We start from the raw sequence: 22,348 nt of genomic DNA on the forward strand, positions 1-22,348 counted from the left end.
GGGCAGGCTTCCCTGTTTGCAAACATTGCTCCAGCAATGGGGCAGAGACACTGCAGATGTGACATGACCCTGCTCTATGTCCCTGTCCCCCCTCAATGTGATTGTTTATCTCCATATGATCATTTATCGGCGATACTTGAAGGAGGGTTCTCTTGAACAGTAAGGGTCAATGAATACCGTGTACTGCAGAAAGGATAGAGCCTACAGCAATGTGTTACCCAGGGGTACCTGAGATGGGTGGGTTTCAGGCAATCCCTCCCCATGGGTTCAAATAATACACCAGGAGGGTTGTTAGCCCTGCACACTGCAGTGGCCAGTATATGAAGGTTTAAATATATGCTGGTGCATGCATGTTGATCTGTTCCATGCAAGAGGGGGAACTAATTGTGGCAGGATTCCCCACCACCACCTCCTTGCATGTAGTAGCTCTATACCCTTACATCAACACCTCCGTCTTCACACACACTGGCCAAATGTATGGATTATGATGGTGGTTGTGCATGGCTGTTGTCCATGTTGGCAAAAGAGGCAGGAAGAGTCTGCAGAGTCCCGTGAACCCCTCACGTGTTTGCTCATTGTGCGCGCTAGCATGTGTGCTTCACCACTGTGACTCACACATGGACACAAGGGAGATGATATACTCCTCAGAGGGTGGCCAGTAAGTACACTGTTGCAGTAAAAATGAAGCTTTGAGAAATGCAAGAACAAAGTGTGCTTTCAGTGTCAAGTCAGGAGGGGGAAGAAACACTCGTCCTTCTGTGCAACATTAGGAAATGTTGGCATTGCGTAGGCTGTGTCCTCCTGAACTCTACTTTGTTTTTTAAGCAAAATCCTTAAGTTACTTGTAGACGTGTAGGCAAAGGAGCACCCAACACAGTAAGAGTGTATTGAAAGCTTCAGCTGCCTTGGGATCGCAGTGGTAAAAGGAAGCTTAACTCTTTCTCTCCCTGCCAGAGTCCCAACAACAAAAAAATCCTCTCCAAAGCTGCTATTTGCATATCAAGGGCAGCTCTCATAGGTACCAATGGAGACGTCCCATTAAATACAAGTAGCAGTTTAGGAGGGGCAATTTTTCTTGAGACTGTGGCAGAGAGTGACAAAGTAAAATCCTTGCATAGGTTTTCCCAAGACTATTTAAATTGTTTTAAAAGTGCATACTCATTGTATCAACACAATTGGCTAGCAACTAGTTTGGCCCTTAAATGTCTCCAATGATAATTCACTGGCTGAGGCTGCAGTTTCCCCGGGGATGAGAGTGGAGGGCTGGAGTGGGACAGGGGGCATCTCTTCTCCACAACTTTTCAAAGTAGGCGGAAGAGCTTGTGCCGCTTGAATTTTCTCAGATAGTGGCTGTCAGTCGTGCCCTCTCTAAGCCCCACTTACATACTTGAGGATTACAGGACAGAAATGACACCTGTGGCCATTGTGATGGTTAAAGAATAAAATATTAAATGTGTTTTCCACCTCTGTAAAGTTTGTGCAATAAAATATGCAATGATGTCATAATGGATTGAAGAAAATAAATTTATTGAAATAAGGAACACTGACAGAAGGCAAGTTAAATATAAACAGAAGGACACAAATCTTTATACTGGGGTATAATGGCTTGTGTAACCAGCAGAGTACCAAAATGACATTCTGAGATTGATTGAGGTATTTAACTAGTTTTTGGTGATAGAAACACTCTTGTCAATAAGACTTGCTTGCCCCCGAGACTCACATAGCTTCAATGGCATTAGGGCCTAGAACTAAAGAAGGCAGCTGTTAGAAAAATTTAACAGCAAATTAGCAGAGTATCTAATAAGCTTCAGCTTAAAAGTATGAGCCAAATGCAGAATTTCCCAGTTTCAAACATTTGGAAGGCAACGCACTCTTGCTCTTATTTGTGGCTTAAAATATTTATATTTGTTAAAATAGCAAGTACATAAAAAACAACGTTGACTTCTGAAGCAAATCATGATTTGTTTCTGAGCTACATTTTTTTTGTTTAAAAATGCTTATGGCAGAGTCTTCCCCTCTAATTTGCTTTGCTTCTCAAAGCTTGCTTACATGATCCAAGATACATGGATTTTAAAATTCACAACTGTGGTCTATAATAAAACTCAGTATTTTGTTTTCATTTACATGTGGTTTCAGGCCACGTACTGCAGCTTGCTGTGATCTGCTTTCACAGAGCTCTACTCACCTGAGACAAAGGCTGTTACTGTTGACACGGTCCTTTGGATAATATAATGTATAATCACAGCCTGGAAGGCAACCAGATGATATGAGAAAGGGATATTTCTGGTTTACCCCTTCTGCTATCTCCAGCTAATCTCCCCTCCTCTTCCCCATCTCAACTGCTAAAGGAGACTAGTAAGAAAGCTACCAGGGATGTGGGTGGCACTGTGGGTTAAACCACAGAGTCTAGGGCTTGCCGATCAGAAGGTCGGTGGTTCGAATCCCCATGACGGGGTGAGCTCCCGTTGCTCGGTCCCTGCTCCTGCCAACCTAGCAGTTTGAAAGCACGTCAAAGTGCAAGTAGATAAATGGCTACCACTCCGGCGGGAAGGTAAATGGTGTTTCCGTGCGCTGCTCTGGATCGCCAGAAGCGGCTTAGTCATGCTGGCCACATGATCCAGAAGCTGTCTGTGGACAAACGCCGGCTCCCTCGACCAATAAAGCGAGATGAGCGCCGCAACCCCAGAGTCATCCGCGGACTGGACCTAATGGTCAGGGGTCCCTTTACCTTTAAGAAAGCTACCAATAACATAAGGTCCAGCAGCATCTCTTCTTTCCTGCTCAGGATGACTTCATGGCTTTCCTTGACAACTTGGGACAGAGCTTTTGAAACCCTAAATCATCAAGGAGCCACACGTAACCACGCTGCTACTGCTTCAGTGTGATCCTAAGCAAGTTTATTCAGAAGCAAGTCCCACGGAGTTCTGTGGGGCCAGTGCTGCAATCATGAAATACATTTTAACACATCAAACACAGTGGGGCATGATTCACCAATGAGAGTCCTGCTTATTTCCTCCATTCGGCTGCACATTAGTGTGGAGATGGCAATGCAACAGCCAGCAACCGTTTTATTGGTTGAATGTACAACCTGTGATCAAGGAACAGCAGTAGCAGGCTCTTGAGTTCTGCCTAGTTCACAGCAATGTTTCAGTATGGTACGGATTTGTACCCACAGCTCAGTGGCAGAAGGCTCCAGGTTTGATCTCTCTCATCTCCACTTTTTAAAAGAAACAATTAGGTAGTAGGTTATACTAAAGTTCTTTGCCTAAACTCCCGGAGAGCTTCTGCTACTCAAGAGTGGGCAATACTGAACTAGATGCATCCAGGATGTGGGCTCAGTTAAGGCATATTTGTATGATTCCCCCGGCTTGAAGTGGGCCCTGCGTCCTGCGCCCCACAGCTCAGAACACTGGACTCCAGAAATTCTGAGTTGGAGACGCTTTGGGTCTAAAAACAGCTGCATATAAGGGCAGCATGGAGAAAGTAAGCGGGGATGGGGGTGGGGGGCGTGTTTGCAGGGTCTTTGAATTTAGCCCCTGATTATGTAAACAAAATTTGAGATTGAAGTATGTTAAGGCGTACCTTGAGAGAGAAAAACACAGGTAAATTGTAAATGAGGCGTAAGCAACACGACTTCTTTAAAGCCTCTGAACAACTGACGTGCAGAATATGCCAAACACAAACACACAAACAAACTACACTGTTAACAATACTGTACTAAGTTCTGTAGCTTCATTTGATTTGGAGTCTGAGCTTTACAAACAGCCTGGAGCCTCCTGCTCAGCTTCCACTGAGAATATTAGCGCTGAGAGGTCCTCAACAGTTTTTTGAGGAAAGGACTTCAGGATATATTGTGAAGCATAGTGTTGTCAAGTCACTGGCGCTTATTCGCCAGTGTGTATTTCTAAACGTCCCATAAAAGTGGATAGTGTTCTTGAAAGGCCCTGAAAAATCCAAACCCATTGTAGTTTTTACTGCTATACAAACTGTGTTATGTCTTGTTACAACAACAGACTCTTGTGACAGATCTTGTATGGTTTGTACATGTTCTGATTTGCTACATGTAAAATACAGAAGCATGAATAGCACTTTTAAGAAATGAATAGGCCTCAACAAACTAGTGTAGCAACTAGTTTTCTATAGCTTTTGTGGAGGTATAAAAACTTTCTGTAAAAAATAATATTCTCCTTATATTCTTTTCTTCTTTTAAAGTTGCTACAATGATTGCAGCAGATACATTCCATAGACAGATCGTTATAATTAACCTACAGTGTGCAGTGTAAATATAAAATATCCATGCCTGCTTGTCTAAAGTATTAAAATATGTATATTTATATAAATCAAAATAAATGTATTATTTAGCCCAACAATTTCCCCCCTGTCCTTCCCAGTATTTCATTCTTCAATTCCCAGTATCAACATCTCTGCATATGGTAGAATTTTAACATGAACTTGTTCAAACTGCAGAAAACACCTGACATTAGCTTTTCGAATAAAGATGATTTACGTAACGTTACAATGCCATCCAATGCATTAAGAATGACCCCAAATCAACACCTACAAATAACAAAAGACACTCACTGCTACTGAACCAACCCCACCGACGTTTCATAAGACAATATTTACAAGACACGACAGCAATACTGTGATTGATTCAACATCTCAGGTAAACGGAGAAGGGACTGCATTAGCCGACACCCCTCTGAAAATACTGAACGCGTTTGTTTTGGTTGAAGCATACACACTCCCCAAGCCAACTCCATGCCACTGAAATATATACACTCCCCAATTCAAAGGCTCTAGGCCTCCAATGTGAACACGTAGCTCCACACCAAAGTGAGCATTGAAACCCCTGCTCACAGGGAGCTCTGCATGTGTTTCAGAGCCTCACAGAGGCATGGACTGAGGAGTGGGGAAGGGGGGGGGATGGCGCCACTTCCTACTCAGTCCAAGGAAAACTAGGGCAGCATTTTGTTTAGCTGGTCTGTGCTCACGTAACCACAGGACGCGATGAATTCCTTGTCTGGCACTGGGAGAGCGGTGGCGTTGAGGACAAGGCCTTGCGGAGATTGCACTACATGGATGGAGGTATAGTCTGCCACAAGCACCTCGGCACTTCCTGGCTCTTCCTGAACTGCTGCCCTCACAGGATTCACAGCTGTAGGGGTAAGGCTCTCGGCGGTGAAGTAAGCGTTTTCAAGAAAGCTCTGGTCTTGAACTTCTGGCTCAGCCTCTTTGTGAAGTGTGGTGGGGATGCATTTTTTCACATCCAGCTCACAGAAATAAGCACTGTCCATGTCGAAGCTGGGTTGGCACTGGGCAACTGGTTCTTTCGGCGTCTCGCTCGGATCTCTCCCCATCTTAACCTTTTGCCCTGGGGAAAGCACAACCCTCCCTCCTGGAGTAATGTCGCTGACCAGCGTGTAAAAGTCAACGTTGGCCATTGAATTCTGGTTGCTCAGCTGGGTCTTGACAGGCGGGCTGGTCGTCTCGATAGTGTCAGCGACAGAAACATGGGCTTTGGGCTGCTCGTCTTCGCCTGGGCAAGCAAGAACCCCCTCAAGACCTGACGCTGGCTTCTCATTGTCTTTCTGGTCAAGGCCCAAGAGATCCTCCTCTTTGTGGTTTGCCTTCTTGGACTGGTCAATGTCTGAGGTTCCGTCGCAGGTGTCACTGGCGCTGAAGTCGGTCTCTGGGATATCCGGCTCACAGCAGCTGGCTCTCCCAGAATCGTCATCCCTTACGCCAAGGCAGCCTTGAGACTTCAAGTGGTCGTCGCTGAGGAGCCTGTCAGTATCCAATCCTTCGTTCCTCTCTTCTGCCTCGTCTATATCCAGCTCAATGAATTCCACCCAAGAGTCGTCTCCGTACAGTGGTGGCATGCAGCCACCATGACTGGCTAAGATGGAGTTGACTTCATCAAGTTTTCCTTTCTATAGAGCCAATTAAAAATAAAATAAAATGACAAATTGCAAGAGAGGAGCAACAGTTATCTGAATGATTAAATATGCCAGTATTATATGTGTTCAATAGAAAGGCCAGCTGAAGTCCCGAACTCATAGCTGTCAACTTTTCCCTTTTCGGAATAAGGGAATTTCCCTTAAAAAAAGGGAAACGTTGACAGCTATGTCCGAACTGTGTGTTAGAGAACACTAGATGGCTGGGAGAGAACTGCTAGTATGCTGTGAAAAAGAGATCAGGTTCCTACTTGAAGGCTCCTGTGTGTCATTGCCCTAGACCAGGGATGGACAAACTTGACCCTTCAACTGCTTTGGGACTACAACTCCCATCATCCCTAGCTAACAGGACCAGTGGTCAGGGACAATGGGAATTGTAGTCCCAAAACAGCTAGAGGGCCAAGTTTGGCCATCACTGGTCTAGACAACTCATTCCCAAACTTTTCCTCACAACAAATTGCTTAGGGTCTTGATGGACCATTGTTTTGCCTGTTGTAGCAACTGTAATGTGCCGTGCCATATGCTGTATGATTTGTAATTGTGACTTCATTGCTTCTTTTATTTCTTATATGCTAAATTTTATTGTATTGATATTTGATTTCCATAGTATTTATAGGATTCACCCCACAGCACTGGTGCTTGTGCCAAGAGTGGAAGACATGATCTCACAATCCTCAAGAAAGCCCCCACACAACCAAATTTCTTAGGTAGCACACCATTTTAGACTGTTTAGTGTTGCTACAATCAGTTACTCTGATCATTCTGAACACTCTTCCATAGCTTCCCCACAACAAATTACCTTAAAGAGGTCTGGATCGATTCCTTTAATTTTGGGAACTGGAACAGGAGGAAGAATCAGTATCTTTAACCTTGAAAAGAAATAGCAACTTTTAACACAAAGAAAACTTTTGTGGCTACAGAAGAAACACAAAAAAGTATATCATGAATAATAAAAACAAAAATGTGTGTTTTGGTAACATGCTGTTGAATACTTGGGTAGCATTTGCACAAACCTGACAATATTCCAAACTGGGGTTTGAAGGACATTTTTACTGTACTTCTTCTGTAGGAGCTTTTCTGCAGGTTATATAGAATTCTGAAGTTGCAGAATTCTGGACTGTGCCACTTCGGTCTGTCGATAGGGGTCTATATTTTTGGCCTTCCCTTGAGCAAAAAGATCCCTGCATTTGGTGGGAGTGTCTAATAGGGAAGGATTTTGGAATATGGTTGCTGATTACTGCCAGGAATTTTTCCACATTAGACCAGAATTAAGTCCCCAGAGCCATACGTCTTTATTTTATTTCTTACATTTATATTCCACCTTTCCTCTGCCTTGAAATGTGTTTTTTTAAACACCACCACCACCACCAACAACAACCAAGCAGTGTATACATTTTACTAAATAAGCAAGCAAACAAAATGGTACTATGGTTTCCTGTGTGGAAGCCCCTCAAATTTCTGATCAAATTCCAATCAAGTACAGATGTGTGTGCACATCTGTCACACAGACTAGTAAGCAAGTCGTCCCATAAGCATGGTATGCTAAGAATTCATTTATTTATTCCTTTAGAGATCTTGTTGCATTTTTTATGTGCGTGCATGCACATGTTTTGTTGTCTGCATTCTAAACTGTATTTCAAAATAAAGCACCCTTCATGTGTAAAACTAAAATAGCAAGGAGAAAGGCTCAGTGTAGTCCTCTCAGTGATATACTGTTTACTAAAGGCAAGAAGCCTTAAGTGGGAAAGCATTCAAAATTATTATGGAACCCCCCACTCCCAGTTTGAAATGATACAGCCCTTTCATTTTGCATAACTTGAGAATGAATGGCTGCAAGATTCTTATCTTGAAACTGGGAGACTGAAATAATAAATGTCATAACTAGCAACGTTTTAGAAGCGCATTTGGGTATGTGGCCAGGATGGGATTACTCAATATTGTGCAGAGTGCCTTTCTTACGAAAGTCAAAAGACATGTTGGAGAGAAATGGTAGGGAGGTCATCCAGTTCTATAAATAAAGGGTTGGTTGCTGTTGAGGATATAATTCTTCTCACTAGTGACATTGGCCTTCAGTGAAAGCCAGCAAAAAAAGGGGAATGCACAAATCATTGGGAATTAAGTCAGCGTGAATTCTGGTCTTTAGCAAAGGGTGATTTGCAGCATATGAGAATTTCAAAAGCCACCTTTAGTACTTTCTGAATCAAGTAACTGATGTCAAATACAAGGATGGGTAAATTTCCTTCTCTTGTTTTTGTTCTGTTTTGAACATCTGTTTACTATATAATAATAGTAATAATAATAATAATAATAATAATAATAATAATAATAAATTTTATTTATATCCCGCCCTCCCCAGCCGAAGCCGGGCTCAGGGCGGCTAACAACAATAAAACAGTACAAAAGTACAACATAAACAACATTCTAAAATCATTCATTATAAAATTAATTAATTTATAACCAATGGGGAGAAAATCCTCACTGGGAGGTTAAATATGGAGGCCCTTGGAAGTTCCTGTTATTTCTATGATTCATCCACTCAGTCACCTGGCAACATGTATGGGTAACACAGCTATCACAGATGTAACACCTCAGACAGATTTATTGCCTGGTAACCCTCAGATATAAATACTCTGTCATCAAGTAACAGTTCCTTTGTACAGATGAGAAACTGAGGATGAGTTGCCAGGATGACACACTAAGTTCATGGCTAAGCAGGGATTTAAAGTCTGGCCAATGTAGTCTCTTCCAAATGTTGTTGGAACCCAATTCCCATAGATCCTAGCTGGCATGGCCAATGGTCAGGGATTATGGGAGTTGTAGTCCAGCAAGATCTGGAGGGCGCCATCTTGGTTGCCTCTGCTCTAGGGCAAGAACCATGCCAATAGCTGGGCTCCCAACCCTGCAATAAACTTGACTAAAGACCAATTCACACTATCAACTAGGCACAGTAAGTAGGCAGGTTGGGTGGAGATTGTGGGTTGCATTAATATTAGGCAGAAGCTACAAGGCAATTGCCTCTACACACTACTAGCCCTGAGTGCAATCCACCTTACAAATACTTCTGGTCCTTCTGCTTTTGGCAGCTTTCCAGTAGCATGGGAAATGTGTGTTGAGTTACAAACTGTAGGGTGAAGTAATTGCACATCATCTTTGCCACTCAACCCATGAGCTGTTCAATTTCCTCCCCTAGAATTAGCTCTACGTGCTAGCAGATCTTGCAAACAGCCTCGTATTCTGCTGTTTAGGAAGCTTGTATTAACAGTGCAGACAGAACACTGCAAGCATTGATCAATTAGATGAGTGGATCAAAGCTTTAATTGATAATTCTTTCCCAACTCTTTTAAGTGATGGGATCACATCTAAATTTGGACAGCTCATGGGCTGAGTGGTGAAGGTGATCAGTGAGGTGGTAGGATTGAGGTGGTAGGTGGCAGGATTGTCAAAGGCTCACATTTATAATTTAAGGCTGTTTTGGAACTGGTGTGTTATTGTAATAAGGAATAAGAAAGAAAGAAAACATCAAAGAGATGGCCTTCTTTCTGACACCTCAGTGGTATCTTTTGATCATGGACAAGTGTGAAAGAGGTTATCTTCCTTCAGTATTTCACAGATATTTAGATATGGATTCATGCAAATGGATATGAATGCAAATCAATAAAATAATCGGAGGAAAGATATTTAATTATTAAATTACAATTCCAAAATCAGTTGACTAGCCTTGTAAAAAAAGGAAACCTGTGCAACGGGCACATTCACTTCTTCATATAATGCCTGCGCAGTGAAAGCCCAAAGCACATATCAATGTTAAATGCATTTAGCATGCAGTTTTTAGAAATTGCAAATACCATCTAGTGTTTGTTTGTGTGTGTGTCTGTGTCTGTCTGTCTTATGTCTGTCTGTATGTTAATCATGTAGATCAGAGCTTAATGTACCATACCGTGTCTTATGATTTTGGTTTTCCCCACTCCATCTCAACTGGTTATTAACTGAAATAAATAAATGGGGGAGGAGGAAGGAAGAAGGAGGAATTTAACTCTTTCTCCCCTGCAGTGATCCTCAGGGAAATCCCTCCATGGAAGTTAATATCTGCATTGGAAAGGTATCCCCTCATAGTGCCATATCACGCTTCCATGCCTGCTGCAATCCGAATAACTATCAGCCTCCCAGCTGATGATATATGCAGTTTAAAAGCCCCACCCCCTACATATGAAATTCAAAGATGCCTTTAACATCATGTGTAGTTTGGGCTATGCTTTGTACTGGGACTGCTGCATCCAGAGAATTAGGCTGCAAGCCTTTTTATCCCCACTAATGCTGATTTCATTGCTGAGGTCACTTTGGAGTAAAGCCAAATCTGGAAGTAACTGCTCCCCTTTTTTTAAAAAAAAATACTAACATGAAAAGGTTCTCTCCTTCAGAATGGCTTGAGCCATGCTTCTTCTTGCTTCTCCTGGAACCACTGCTTTTTAAACTGTTGCCTTGAGGAGTTTTGTGTACCCGTGTCACGGAACGTTATAGAAACTGGGAATGGATTTTCTCACTGGTCTGTCTGTATTAACAGTTTGATACAACAGTGAGCCATTGGCCAAAGCTGATGTGAGCAGGCTGTTTGCGTGATGCCAGTCATGAATTCACATGAAATGCACAAGCTATGAACTGACTTGAGGTTGTGGCTCCAACATTATAGGATGCAACATGAACAGAATGTTCACATGAGCTTTCTGTTAGTGCAAAACAGACAACTAGCAGTCGAATCCAGTGGCAGGGATCCTTAGGCCTGAGGGGCTGAACGTGGTCCAGAGTAGGTTCACTGGAATGAATGGACCTATGTTACTCATGTCTGTTCATTTTAATGGGCCTACTACGTTGAAGAGGACCAACATTGGATCCATTTTTACTGAAGCATGGGAGAAGGTTTAGGACAACTGGTTGTTCAAAGCGTGACACATTGTCACGTGCAATCTAGCAAATAACTTACTTCTGTTTAGAAAAGAGCAGCACAGTTAACATCACCATTACGCCAAGCGTACCAAAGGCAAACACCATAGGCCAAGGAAATGAGAATTCTGAAACAAGAAAGAAGCAAGAACTGTGAGTTGTTTCAGTTATTTGGGTACTCTTTAGTATTTTTTGATGATCTCATGCTGACACACACACACACACACACACACACACACACACACACACAGAGAGAGAGAGAGAGAGAGAGAGAGAGAGAGAGAGAGAGAGAAACCCACATATACTGTATTTTCCATGTATAAGACACCCCCTATTTTTGGGGACTCAAATTTAAGAAAATGGGGGGGGGGGTGGCACAGAGTTGTTGAGCTTTTTTTAAAGAGGGATTGCCAAAAATCAGTCACCCGCATGCGTCACTAAATGTGCCTCTGTTCTGTCTCCGGCAGAAACTGCCAATCGCCCACCCAATTGCCACAGCGTCAGCCAATCAACACCAGCCATTGACGCAGCAACCAATAACACGCCCAATAGCTGCTGACAGCAGTGGCACCAACCAATCAAACGTCCACCCTATGCACTATCCATGTATAACACGACCCCCACTTTTTAGCGTATTTTTTAAAGAAAAAACCCCAGTCTTATACACAGAAAAGTACGGTATTTGTTTTGGGGTGTGTGGCAGACTTTGGAGCCTGAGGAGTGCTGCAGAAGCCCACCCTGGCGCGCATATCATGTCTGCAGTGAGGCCAGGGCATAGAAGTCGGGCATGAAGTGGAGATATTTCAAACAAGATCTCTTTTCCACCCCACTTACCTTCGTCATCGCATGGCACCTGGCCTGTGGAGTCAAAAGATACGTAGAGGGTGTCACTGAAGTCCCCATACATTTCAGAAACCCCTTGCGCCCGGACTCGTATCTCGTAATCGCGGCACGTCTTCAAAGAATATACAGGAAACATCGTGGCGGCCTTCGGCTCCAGCTGGAAAAATAAACGGAGCGGTTTTCTGAGCAGTCTTACGAGAAAGGCTGCTCTTTGCTCATCAGCAAAACACTTATGGGGGGAGGGGGTCTTAGAATTACAGATTCACAGAACTGTAGAGTTGGAAGGGACCCCGTGGGTCATCTAGTCCAACCCCCTGCAATGCAGGAATCTCAGCTAAAGCATCCATGACAGATGGCTATGCAATCTCTGCTTGAAGCAGAGTCCACAACCTCCTGAGGGAGTTCGGCAGTCAGGTGTAAGCAGCCCTGAATTCAGGGGAGCTCATTCCAGTAATGGCTATTATTATTATTATTATTATTATTATTATTATTATTATTATTATTATTATTATTATGGACTGGGTTTGAAAAGGCATTGAATGGTATACAACTTGAATCCAATTTAAATAATTAATAAGGGCCATAATCTTCAGTTAATATGCTGCAATTAAAAAAGGAGACAATGGACTGAAATAAATTTACATCTCAAAACAAATCGTTAATAATTTTAAAGTCAAATGTTTTCTTGAATAATGCATTAGAAACACATTAAAGCCCAACTGAGATTGAAGCGGCTGCAATTAAAACCACCCACGACGGTTTAAAATAAGGGGCAACGCAGGGAGTAGATGAGCAATTATTGCAGCACAAAGGAGAAAATATTAACAACAACACGGAGAATCAATAATATAGGAAAGCTGTTGGGACAAAACAATTAAGGGAAACTTACCTATTTCACTGAAAGTTCAATGTAGATAAGACGTGCCAACATTTGCAGCGCAAGCTTAATCACATCTCCTCAGAAGTAAGCCCTACTGAACTCAGCGAGGCTTATTCCAAGATGTGCTAGGCCTGGATTGCAGCCTTAGGGTTTAAATAAGCTTTCCTTAACAAGTGTTGGTTTTATTTATTCTTTATGTGTGTGTTAGGCAGCACCATTGTCTGCATCCTTTCCCATAACCCAGTAAATGAACGACGTCAAAACCGCAGAAACTAGAAGCTGCCGAAAACTCCAGTTAGTGCTGTGCTGTCCTTGGATCAAGGGGTGACACTGTTCCACAGCTGGCTGCAGTGGTTAACCTTTTTCGGTCCAGGGGCCACACTGCACTCTAAGGGCCACATGCTGGTGGCCAAAGAAGTGTGTGTGTGACTAAAAAAATAGCCAGACCATGCTTTTGCACATATGTGCAAAACCCACCCAGCCCAGGGCACACATGTGGAATTCTGGGTAGCATATGAACTTGCGGCTCCAGAGCCAATCTCAGGACAGCAGAAGCATACATCATCTACTCCACTGTGCAGAGCCCCAATTTAGTCGGAGGGTTTCCGTTCCTTTTTTTTGCACCCCTGCTGCCACCCAATTCTCAAGCGGTCTTCAGGGGCCATAGGAAACAACTTCAGGGGCTGGATCAGGGGTTAGGTAAAGGTAAAGGGACCCCTGACCATTAGGTCCAGTCGTGGCCGACTCTGGGATTGCGGCACTCATCTCGCTTTATTGGCCGAGGGAGCTGGCATACAGCTTCCGGGTCATGTGGCCAGCATGACTAAGCCGCTTCTGGCAAACCAGAGCAGCACACGGAAACGCCGTTTACCTTCCCGCCCGAGCAGTACCTATTTATCTACTTGCACTTTGACGTGCTTTCAAACTGCTAGGTGGGCAGGAGCAGGGACTGAGCAACGGGAGCTCACCCCGTCGCGGGGATTCAAACCGCCGACCTTCTTATCGGCAAGTCCTAGGCTCTGTGGTTTAACCCACAGCTCCACCCGTGTCCCTTGGACCAGGGGTTAGCCACCCCCAAAACTTGACATTCTCTGGGGCTTGCTCCTAGTACACATACCTTCTTCCACTCTGTCTCATTGACTTCTTTGTACTGCAGCTGGTAGTGGAGGGTGATCCATCCATTCTGAACGTCTGCGGAAGGTGGAGGCTTCCAGGTGACCTGGATATCGGTATAGATGCCTATTGGGCTGGTGTTCAGAACAGTCCAGTTGAGTTCGATGGGAGGGTCTGGTATGACTGTGAATTAATATGCATTTTTACCCCAACGAGTAAAGATCATTTTTTGAAATTTCCCAATATCCAATGACAGAAAGGAGTTCCTTTTTTATTTATTTTTTTAACAAAGCATTCCCAGTAGGTCCACAGAATGCATGTATTAGTGAGTAGGACCATTCCTGTGACTGCTAGCCCAATGCTGAGGTGGCTGCTGGCCCTTTCCCACCAATGGACACTTGTTCAGTGTTAGAAACTTAAGAGATTTAAACTAGGCACCAAATGGCTCCTTAAACCAAGGTTGCAGTTGCCAATACAGAATGCCTAGTTGCCATTTGGGGGAAAGATGGTGCTAAAGTTTTATTTTTCAAATGATGGACTGACATTGATTGATTCCCATGTTAAAAATCTGGCTAGTTCAGATGACAACCTAAGTTAAGAAATTTGAAAACCTAAAGAAGAAAAGCCACTTTATTCAGGGACAGACCACATATATATTGGCCTATTCCTACCTCTTTTTCTTAATGGTGACACGGACCATTCAATAACATAGGAATAGTCTTCACAACTGTGAGCGGGGCAGTGGGGTGGGGCAAGCAAAGACAAGCTACAACAATTAACTATAACGTCGTTCACTGCTTCTGCACAAAAGAAGCATTTTGTTTCCAGTTGTGCAGATAACTGATAGAATTCTACAGGATGTGGTACCAGGGTGTGAAAACAGTCAAGATCCAATGATCCCTAGGCATGCACATCCTGGCACCCAGGCATCTTCACTTGATCACAAGTGGTCGATAGCCAGGTGTGTAATGCACCTGGGATCTGGCTAATTCCAAACACTGGCCCCTATGTAATACAGATGCCTGTACACAGGATCTTCTTCATGCAAGTGGGATCTTCAAAAGAGACTGCCTGCACAGGTACATATTTATGGTTGTGGCCAATGGACTAAACCATGGGTAGGCAAACTAAGGCCCGGGGGCCGGATCCGGCCCAATCACCTTCTAAATCTGGCCCACGGACGGTCCAGGAATCAGCATGTTTTTACATGAGTAGAATGTGCCCTTTTATTTAAAATGCATCTCTGGGTTATTTGTGGGGCCTGCCTGGTGTTTTTACATGAGTAGAATGTGTGCTTTTATTTAAAATGCATCTCTGGGTTATTTGTGGGGCATAGGCATTCGTTCATCCCCCCCCAAATATAATCCACCCGCCACAAGGTCTGAGGGACAGTGGACCGGTGCCTTGCTGAAAAAGTTTGCTGACCCCTGGACTAAACCCTAACCCCTGTTTCCAGGTGTTCAGTGAATGTGCGAAGGGATCATCTGAACACCCCGGACAAGCCAGAGGAGCTCCTGGTCAGTAGAAAGACGTGTCAGTGAATAAGAGTTCAACTAGTCTTGAACCGGACTGTACACCCCTGAAAGACTCAGGTTTAGGATTTGAGAAAATGCCTAGATCTGGATTCCCAGGTGTACTTTTGCTTAACTAAGGCCACTGTGGCAAACCATGCTGGATCTGGCCATGGTGTTGTATGCTGCAGTTGTATCTCATCTGGAGTACTGTGACAAGCTGGTGCCTTCTAGATGTTTTGGAGTATGACTCCCATCCCCAGATCCCAAAGTTCCAATAACTAAAATAACAAGAAATTCAATAAAACAGCTGCCCTTAGGCGATGCTCAAAATCAGCTTCCTGAGGCAATGGGAACTGTTGCCTAATGGTAGGGCCAGGAGCTGCTTCAAACTAATATGCAAATTAACCTTTGGTTACATGGCTGCAATGGAAGCACGTAGCAGAAACATACCTAGGTCCTCCACACGGAAACATAATTCGTCATACATCTTGCTTCCATTAACCAGCCTGACACAATAAGGAACCCAAATGGAGGTGTAGGTTTTGTTGAAATAACAGCTGTTTTCACCGGCGGTTACATAATCAGGACATTCTTTCCATTTGCCCAGCCTAGAAGGATAGGAAGAAAGAAGTGTGAAAAAATAAGGATATTAAGAGCATCCTCTTCTCCCCACCCCTTTTAGGGAAAAGAGTGGCTACGTAGGGTTTGGAGAAGACTGGTTGATTGATAAAAGGTTATAAAGCAGAAGGCCACCTGTATGTGACTTTGCAAAAATAACAACCACAAAAAACCCAGCAACAACCCCAAACCCTTGAAACCTTATTAACACATGTAGTGGATGTATTGATAATTCAGTGTTTTCACATTACAGCTATGTGTATTAATTTGCTTACTGATGACAGGGTCCCTGTTATCAATGTGCCTGTTTTTTGTGAATGGTCACTGTTAATACTGTAATTATTGTCGTCTGTACTTTTCCATACTGACCTCATGAGATTCAGGGTCTTGGAGATCCATGAATGGCATAGGCTATGGTGTGAGGAACTGCCCCCCCCCCCCCAGTTTCATAACCTTCATCCAGATACTCATTTCTGGTGCTATAACATGGAACACACATTTTAGACAGCAATTCCTCCGTACTTTTCTAGGTTCCTTTTTGCATACACCAATTTCACGGCTCCGGCAGCTGTTAAATGGGAAAAGTTGCCATTCTTCCAGTAACATGAAAAGGTTTCCAGTTCAGGTGACCGGCACTTAATGAACTGTGGTTTTCCTGACAAATCTGTATGTAAAAAGTGGAGAGGGAGAAAGAAAAGGAAAGAGTGAGTATGTTTTCAAAGAGATCAAATACAGCAATTGAGGGATTAAAATAGCAACGCAGACTGCAAACTAGAATTTATATCCCCGTGCCTTGTCATTCCCCTCACATATTGGCACCACAAACAGGCATAGCCACGAATATACCTGCTTTGTAGCATATTGACTGTGACATTTGCAGATGCTCAAAACCAGAGTTCAGCAACCTAAGGCCCATGAGCTGGTTCCGGCCCATGAGCTTCCTGGAACCAGCCCATGGCCTTTCCGTGGATCGGTGTGGGGATTCTGTGCTTTTTTTCCACGGCGTCATTTTTATTCTTGCTGCGAGGACCGACTTCTGGGCCAGAAGAGCGCTGGAAATAGCGTGTGTGCATGCACATGGGCACTCCTCACCCTATTTCCGGCGCACTTCCGGGATGGAGGAGCGCCCGTGCGCATACGCTATTTCCGGTGCTCTTCCGATGCGGAAGTGTGCCAGAAATAGCTTGAGCGCACACACGGGTGCGCATGCTCCGGCCCACCGAGAGGTCTGCCGGGGAGTGGACTGGCTGGGCCTCAAAAAACGTTGCCCACCCTTGCTCAAAACATTCCACCTCTCATACCAGCTGCCCCCACAAGGTTTCCTCCATATGCTATGACTGTCGTTCTCATCATGCCTGACCATTGGCCGTATTGGTTGAGGCTGTCGGGAGATGCAGTCCAACAATATCTGGAGGCAACCTGCTGTCAACTTCTGTACTGTAGAGTTGCGTTTGGCTTCCCAAGTTTCATGCTGTGCTGGCCTGGTTTCACAGAGCTGCAGTGTCACGGATTTATAGTGTTATGTTAGGGTTGGCTATGCCATAATTGCCAAGGAGTGGAAAAGAACACAGCGATGATCCCAAGATAACCTTCAGAGAGAAGGTGACACACTTGCTTTCTGAATTATGTTGGCTAAATGCACAATTATTCGGTGCTACTGAACTGGCACCAGCTGCTTTGCAGCTTGTCCAGAGTGCAGGCCGCAGCTAAAACCCATGGCCATAATAAAACAAGAACAACAACAAAGAAGCAGGCTCTGGTGGTTTTTGCCGGGATTCTGTCCTTGGGATCACAATGGCTACATAAGCCGCTAATCCCCCGGGGACATTCTGAGCAGCCTTAATTTGTAAGTGGCAGCACACCAGAGAGGTCCTGGAAAAAAATGTCCTTTTGCTTTGCTTTTCCCAGACTATTTTTATTTATTCATTTACATCTTTTTAACCCTTCCCAACTGGAGTGCTGTTGCACTCTGTATGTCCTATGATATGGTGCCAGACGTGGTGCCACTAGATGGCACTTTGCAAATACAGTGGTACCCCTGGTTACGAACACTTCTGGTTACGCACGCTTCGGGTTACGAGCTCCACTAACCCGGAAGTAGCTGCTTCTGGTTGTGAACTTTGCCCCGGGATGTAAGCAGAAATTGCAGGCTGGAGGCGCACGCACAGCGGGAGGCCCCATTAGCAAAAGCGTGCCTCAGGATAAGAACGGTTTCAGCTTAAGTACGGACCTCCAGAACGAATTAAGTTCGTAACCAGAGGTACCACTGTAAAGCCTTATTTCACTTTTGATTCCCACACGCCAATGCAGGTTGCCTCTTAAGTCTTTACATAGTGCAGTCGACCAATTAACCCTCCCGTTACCTCTAGAGCAGGTATCGTCAAACTTCTCAGACCCAAACATGCATTTGGTGATGTATTTCTTAACTCTTTACTGTACATTTGCCTCATGGAAGTACTCCTGTTGCAACCTTCCTTGGTTCAAGGGGATCCACGAGTTGAAGACCAGTAGTCTAGGCCATTGGCAGTTAATCTGCGGACGGCCAGAATATTTGCTGGAACACAACTTCTGCCATCCCTGACCATTGCTCTTGTTGGTTGCAGGGAGCTGCAAACCAATTACATCTGGAGGGAAAATAGTCCTCCGCCATTTTGTGATACACAGAAGAGAAATGGCAGGAAAATGGTAAAAAGAAAAGAATATGGATAGAAAAACACAGCCGTTTCCTGTAGCTCTGTTTTCCATAGCCTTTCTTTCTGCATCAGTTTATGCAACTGTGAATCATGGACCTCAGTTAAAAAACCCCAGATGTAGTTGCTAATTGTGTATTAATAGTATTGTGAATAGTATTAATGGTGTAATTTGACCCAAAGAGGGGTAGAGAATTGGTCTGCATACTACCATGGTCAACTCTTAATACGAGCGTTCAGCCTCCTGCTCATGAGGAGACTCTCTGGAGCCGAAAGAGGATGTCTTCTTTGGGCTCTGGGGAAGGCCCCACAAGCTGGAGGTGCAGAGGGACCCTCCTCATTTAAGCACATTTCACTTCTGTACGCAGGGCTCCACACAACCCTGCATAAATGGGGAGTCTCCTGTACTTTTGATATTCGATTGTTATTCTACTTGAGTTTAGCATGCACTAAGATGTGTGTGTGTGAATTTATCAAGGAAATTTTAATTCACTGAGGGTAGTAAAAATACCAACCAAATAACTAACCTTGGAGCGGTAGCAGGCAGGTTTGAAACTGAGGGGCCACTGCTCAGTGGTAGAGTATTTGCAATGCATGCCAAAGGTCCCCAGGTTTAGTCCATATAGTTAAAGCTATGGTTTTCCCAGTAGTGATGTATGGAAGTGAGAGCTGGACCATAAAGAAGGCTGATCGCCGAAGAATTGATGCTTTTGAATTATGGTCCTGGAGGAGACGCTTGAGAGTCCCATGGACTGCAAGAAGATCAAACCTATCCATTCTGAAGGAAATCAGCCCTGAGTGCTCACTGGAAGGACAGATCGTGAAGCTGAGGCTCCAATACTTTGGCCACCTCATGAGAAGAGAAGACTCCCTGGGAAAGACTCTAATGTTGGGAAAGATGGAGGGCACAAGGAGAAGGGGACAACAGAGGACGAGATGGTTGGACAGTGTTCTCGAAGCTACCAGCATGAGTTTGACCAAACTGCAGGAAGCAGTGGAAGACAGGAGTGCCTGGCGTGCTCTGGTCCATGGGGTCACAAAGAGTCGGACACGACTAAACGACTAAACAACAACCTGCAGGTAAGGCTGGGAGAGAATTCTGCCTGAAGGAGAGCCACTGCTCTCACAGAGCCACTGTGAACTAGATGGAGAAATGCCCTGGTTTTTTGGTATCAGGCAGCTTCTTATGTCCCTATGCATGTTAATCGATGCTACGGTATTATACCCAGCTACACTAGGTGGCAGCAAATATTTGCAACAGTTGCGATAACATGGGGCAGGGGACACAAATATACCTTGTGGAGAGGGAGATGATAAGCAGAAGCAGAGGCATGCATCAGGGGATTAATAATGGTTTAGCACAGGTATGGCATGTTCACCAAACCAAGTGGCTCTTTCGTGATGTAACTGGTTTTCATCACAGTCTTTCATAACTTCAAACCAGGCAACTGAACATTCTAGGCCAGCCAGCCAATCGGTGTCTGTGGCCTTCCTGCCACAAGGGCAGCCTTGTGTAGATTAAATCACTTGCTGTGGTCTGTTAGCTGGGCCATTCGCCCAAGGGCGGCTAATATATTTTGTCCTCATTTTGTCAAGGCGGATCAGGAAGTCACGGGCCAAACCCCACGGTTTTGAGCTTTGGCAGACACCTGGAATTTTTAACACAAACTCTCTCTCTCTCTCTCTCTCTCTCTCTCTCTCTCTCTCTCTCACACACACACACACACACACACACACACACACACACACATTTAGAGACTTGGAAAATGCTTCAATGGTAATATGATGATACCAAATCTGCTTAGAGTTCCTCTCCAGATCTTGGATTGATGGCACAACTTTTCCCAACAAAGCAGTTCCGAATTTATTCTGTTTTCTCCAGAGCTCATGAAGCTAAATATTTAGGCTCACTAATTTCCAAGGTCATCACCAAAGCAGTTTCTGTGCCAAAACTGGGCCTCAACCCCAACTGAAATGGATCTAGAAAATAAGTTTCCTCCAAGAGTGACTAGATCTGGCGCGTGACTGCCCATTCAAGAACCTTGCCCAAGGAGGATAGATTGGCAACTGGCCGGTAGTTACTTACAGTGGTACCTCGGGCTACATACACTTCAGGTTACAGACTCCGCTAACGCAGAAATAGTACCTCGGGTTAAGAACTTTGCTTCAGGATGAGAACAGAAATCGTGCTCCGGCGGCGCGGCAGCAGCAGGAGGCCCCATTAGCTAAAGTGGTGCTTCAGGTTAAGAACAGTTTCAGGTTAAGAACAGACCTCCGGAACGAATTAAGTACGTAACCAGAGGTACCACTGTAGTTCCAATTTGTTCTATTTTGCCTTGGAAGATTTCAGCGTATCAACAAAACTAGTGCAGCAACTACCAACAAAACTCCTGCCTCATGTTTTGGGGACCCAGATGACAACAGATCTCACAAGTGCACACATGAAAGAGAAACTTTAAGTCTCCCTCCCAGCCCCAAAAAGATTTAATCTAAGGTAAATATTTGTTAATGCAACTGGCTTTCTTACTGTGATTATATAGACATATCAAATGAAAGCCAAGCAAACAGTCCAAAGTAACATTGTGAATTGGTTTATTTGGTTGTAATAAAATCACAAAGTGATTTGCAAAAAAGATAAAACTTTAAAAGCGCTTTACAAAGAGAAGGGAACTCTGAACTGCAAGCTATCCGAAACAGTGAGCAAAATGAACATTTGAGCTGGTGGGAAAAAGGCACAAGAAACCTGGCCGTTAAAAATACAAGCAGCTCTGGAGGCTACAGAAAACCCTCTGCCTTATTCCCAATGATGGGTGTGGTTACAGTAAACCAGATCTGATGTAAGTTCAAGAATTCTCGAGCCAGAACCTAGGCAGGATTGAGCTGATAAGCCAGATAAGCAGGTACCACATGATACCAGAGTTGCTGCTATTAGGATTTCTTATAAGATATTGACCCTAGACAAAGAGACTGAGGCTGTGGTTCATTTGTTCATTTGTCTAAATAGCACAAGGCTCGAAGGGTTTGGAAACCCCAACTTTTACATCATGGGGAAATGAAAACTCGGTGCAGAAGACATCTTGAATCTCCAGTTTAAAAAATAAATGGAGGTAGCTGGATTGGGAAGGACCTTCAAAAGTTGTCAGCAGTATGAGAAGCTGGTATAGGGATGGATAAATCGATGACCTGACTTCGAATAAGGCAGCTTCCTCTGTTCCATGCTGTGTATGGTGTAACCAGGGTAAGGGGGAAACTCTGGACACAAACCACTTAACTTCAAGATTTCTCTGAACCAAGCCTTTTCATGATATTTCCAGTTATTATGAGCACATAGATATATTATTTCTTTGGCATGGATCCCCTTGTTTCTTTGTCCCTGGCACGAACTAGTTATGTGAAAGGGAAGACTGAAAACCAAAGATAAGTTTTATACACAGGAAAAGGCTGGGATTGGAATCTGTTATCACAGTCATTTAAGGGGGGGGGGGAATCCATATATGTAATTAACTGGGTCATGCTGACCTCTCCTAGCATGATTTTGTTTAGAACAATTAGAAGGATGATCAACGTTCTCAGATAATGGGACCTTTGGACAACAATGTCAGAGGCAAGAGTGGAAGCCAACAGCCAAAGAACAGGCTGCCTAATTCAAACGAGTATGCAAAATTCAGGCCAGCCTCACTTCCAGCTGTTTTTCTTGAGCTTTGTTGCTCCCCTTGAGGGTCACAGTATTACAGTGACTGCTGAAGCCACACAGCTGGCAGAATTTCCTTGTTTGGTTTCAGACTCAGGGGTGAT

The 22,348-nt window shown here is 44.1% G+C and overlaps 1 protein-coding gene across 1 annotated transcript in view; it reads right to left on the reverse strand.

Annotated features, from left to right (window-relative positions):
• Window positions 1-2,875: 2,875 nt before the first annotated feature.
• The window catches only part of GHR (growth hormone receptor), a 114,866-nt gene continuing 95,393 nt past the window's right edge, over window positions 2,876-22,348 (reverse strand). The window contains exons 3-9 of the mRNA XM_081213299.1: window positions 16,386-16,527; window positions 15,696-15,853; window positions 13,736-13,914; window positions 11,730-11,895; window positions 10,936-11,023; window positions 6,757-6,826; window positions 2,876-5,933 (exon numbers count right to left, since the gene is read on the reverse strand). Of these exons, the coding sequence (XP_081069425.1) occupies window positions 4,959-5,933; window positions 6,757-6,826; window positions 10,936-11,023; window positions 11,730-11,895; window positions 13,736-13,914; window positions 15,696-15,853; window positions 16,386-16,527 (1,778 nt within the window). The 3' untranslated portion in view covers window positions 2,876-4,958. The remainder of the gene's footprint in view (window positions 5,934-6,756; window positions 6,827-10,935; window positions 11,024-11,729; window positions 11,896-13,735; window positions 13,915-15,695; window positions 15,854-16,385; window positions 16,528-22,348) is intronic.

The sequence above is a fragment of the Podarcis bocagei genome (assembly GCF_964188305.1).
Source record: "Podarcis bocagei genome assembly, chromosome: 11".
Taxonomy (NCBI): Eukaryota; Metazoa; Chordata; class Lepidosauria; order Squamata; family Lacertidae; genus Podarcis; species Podarcis bocagei.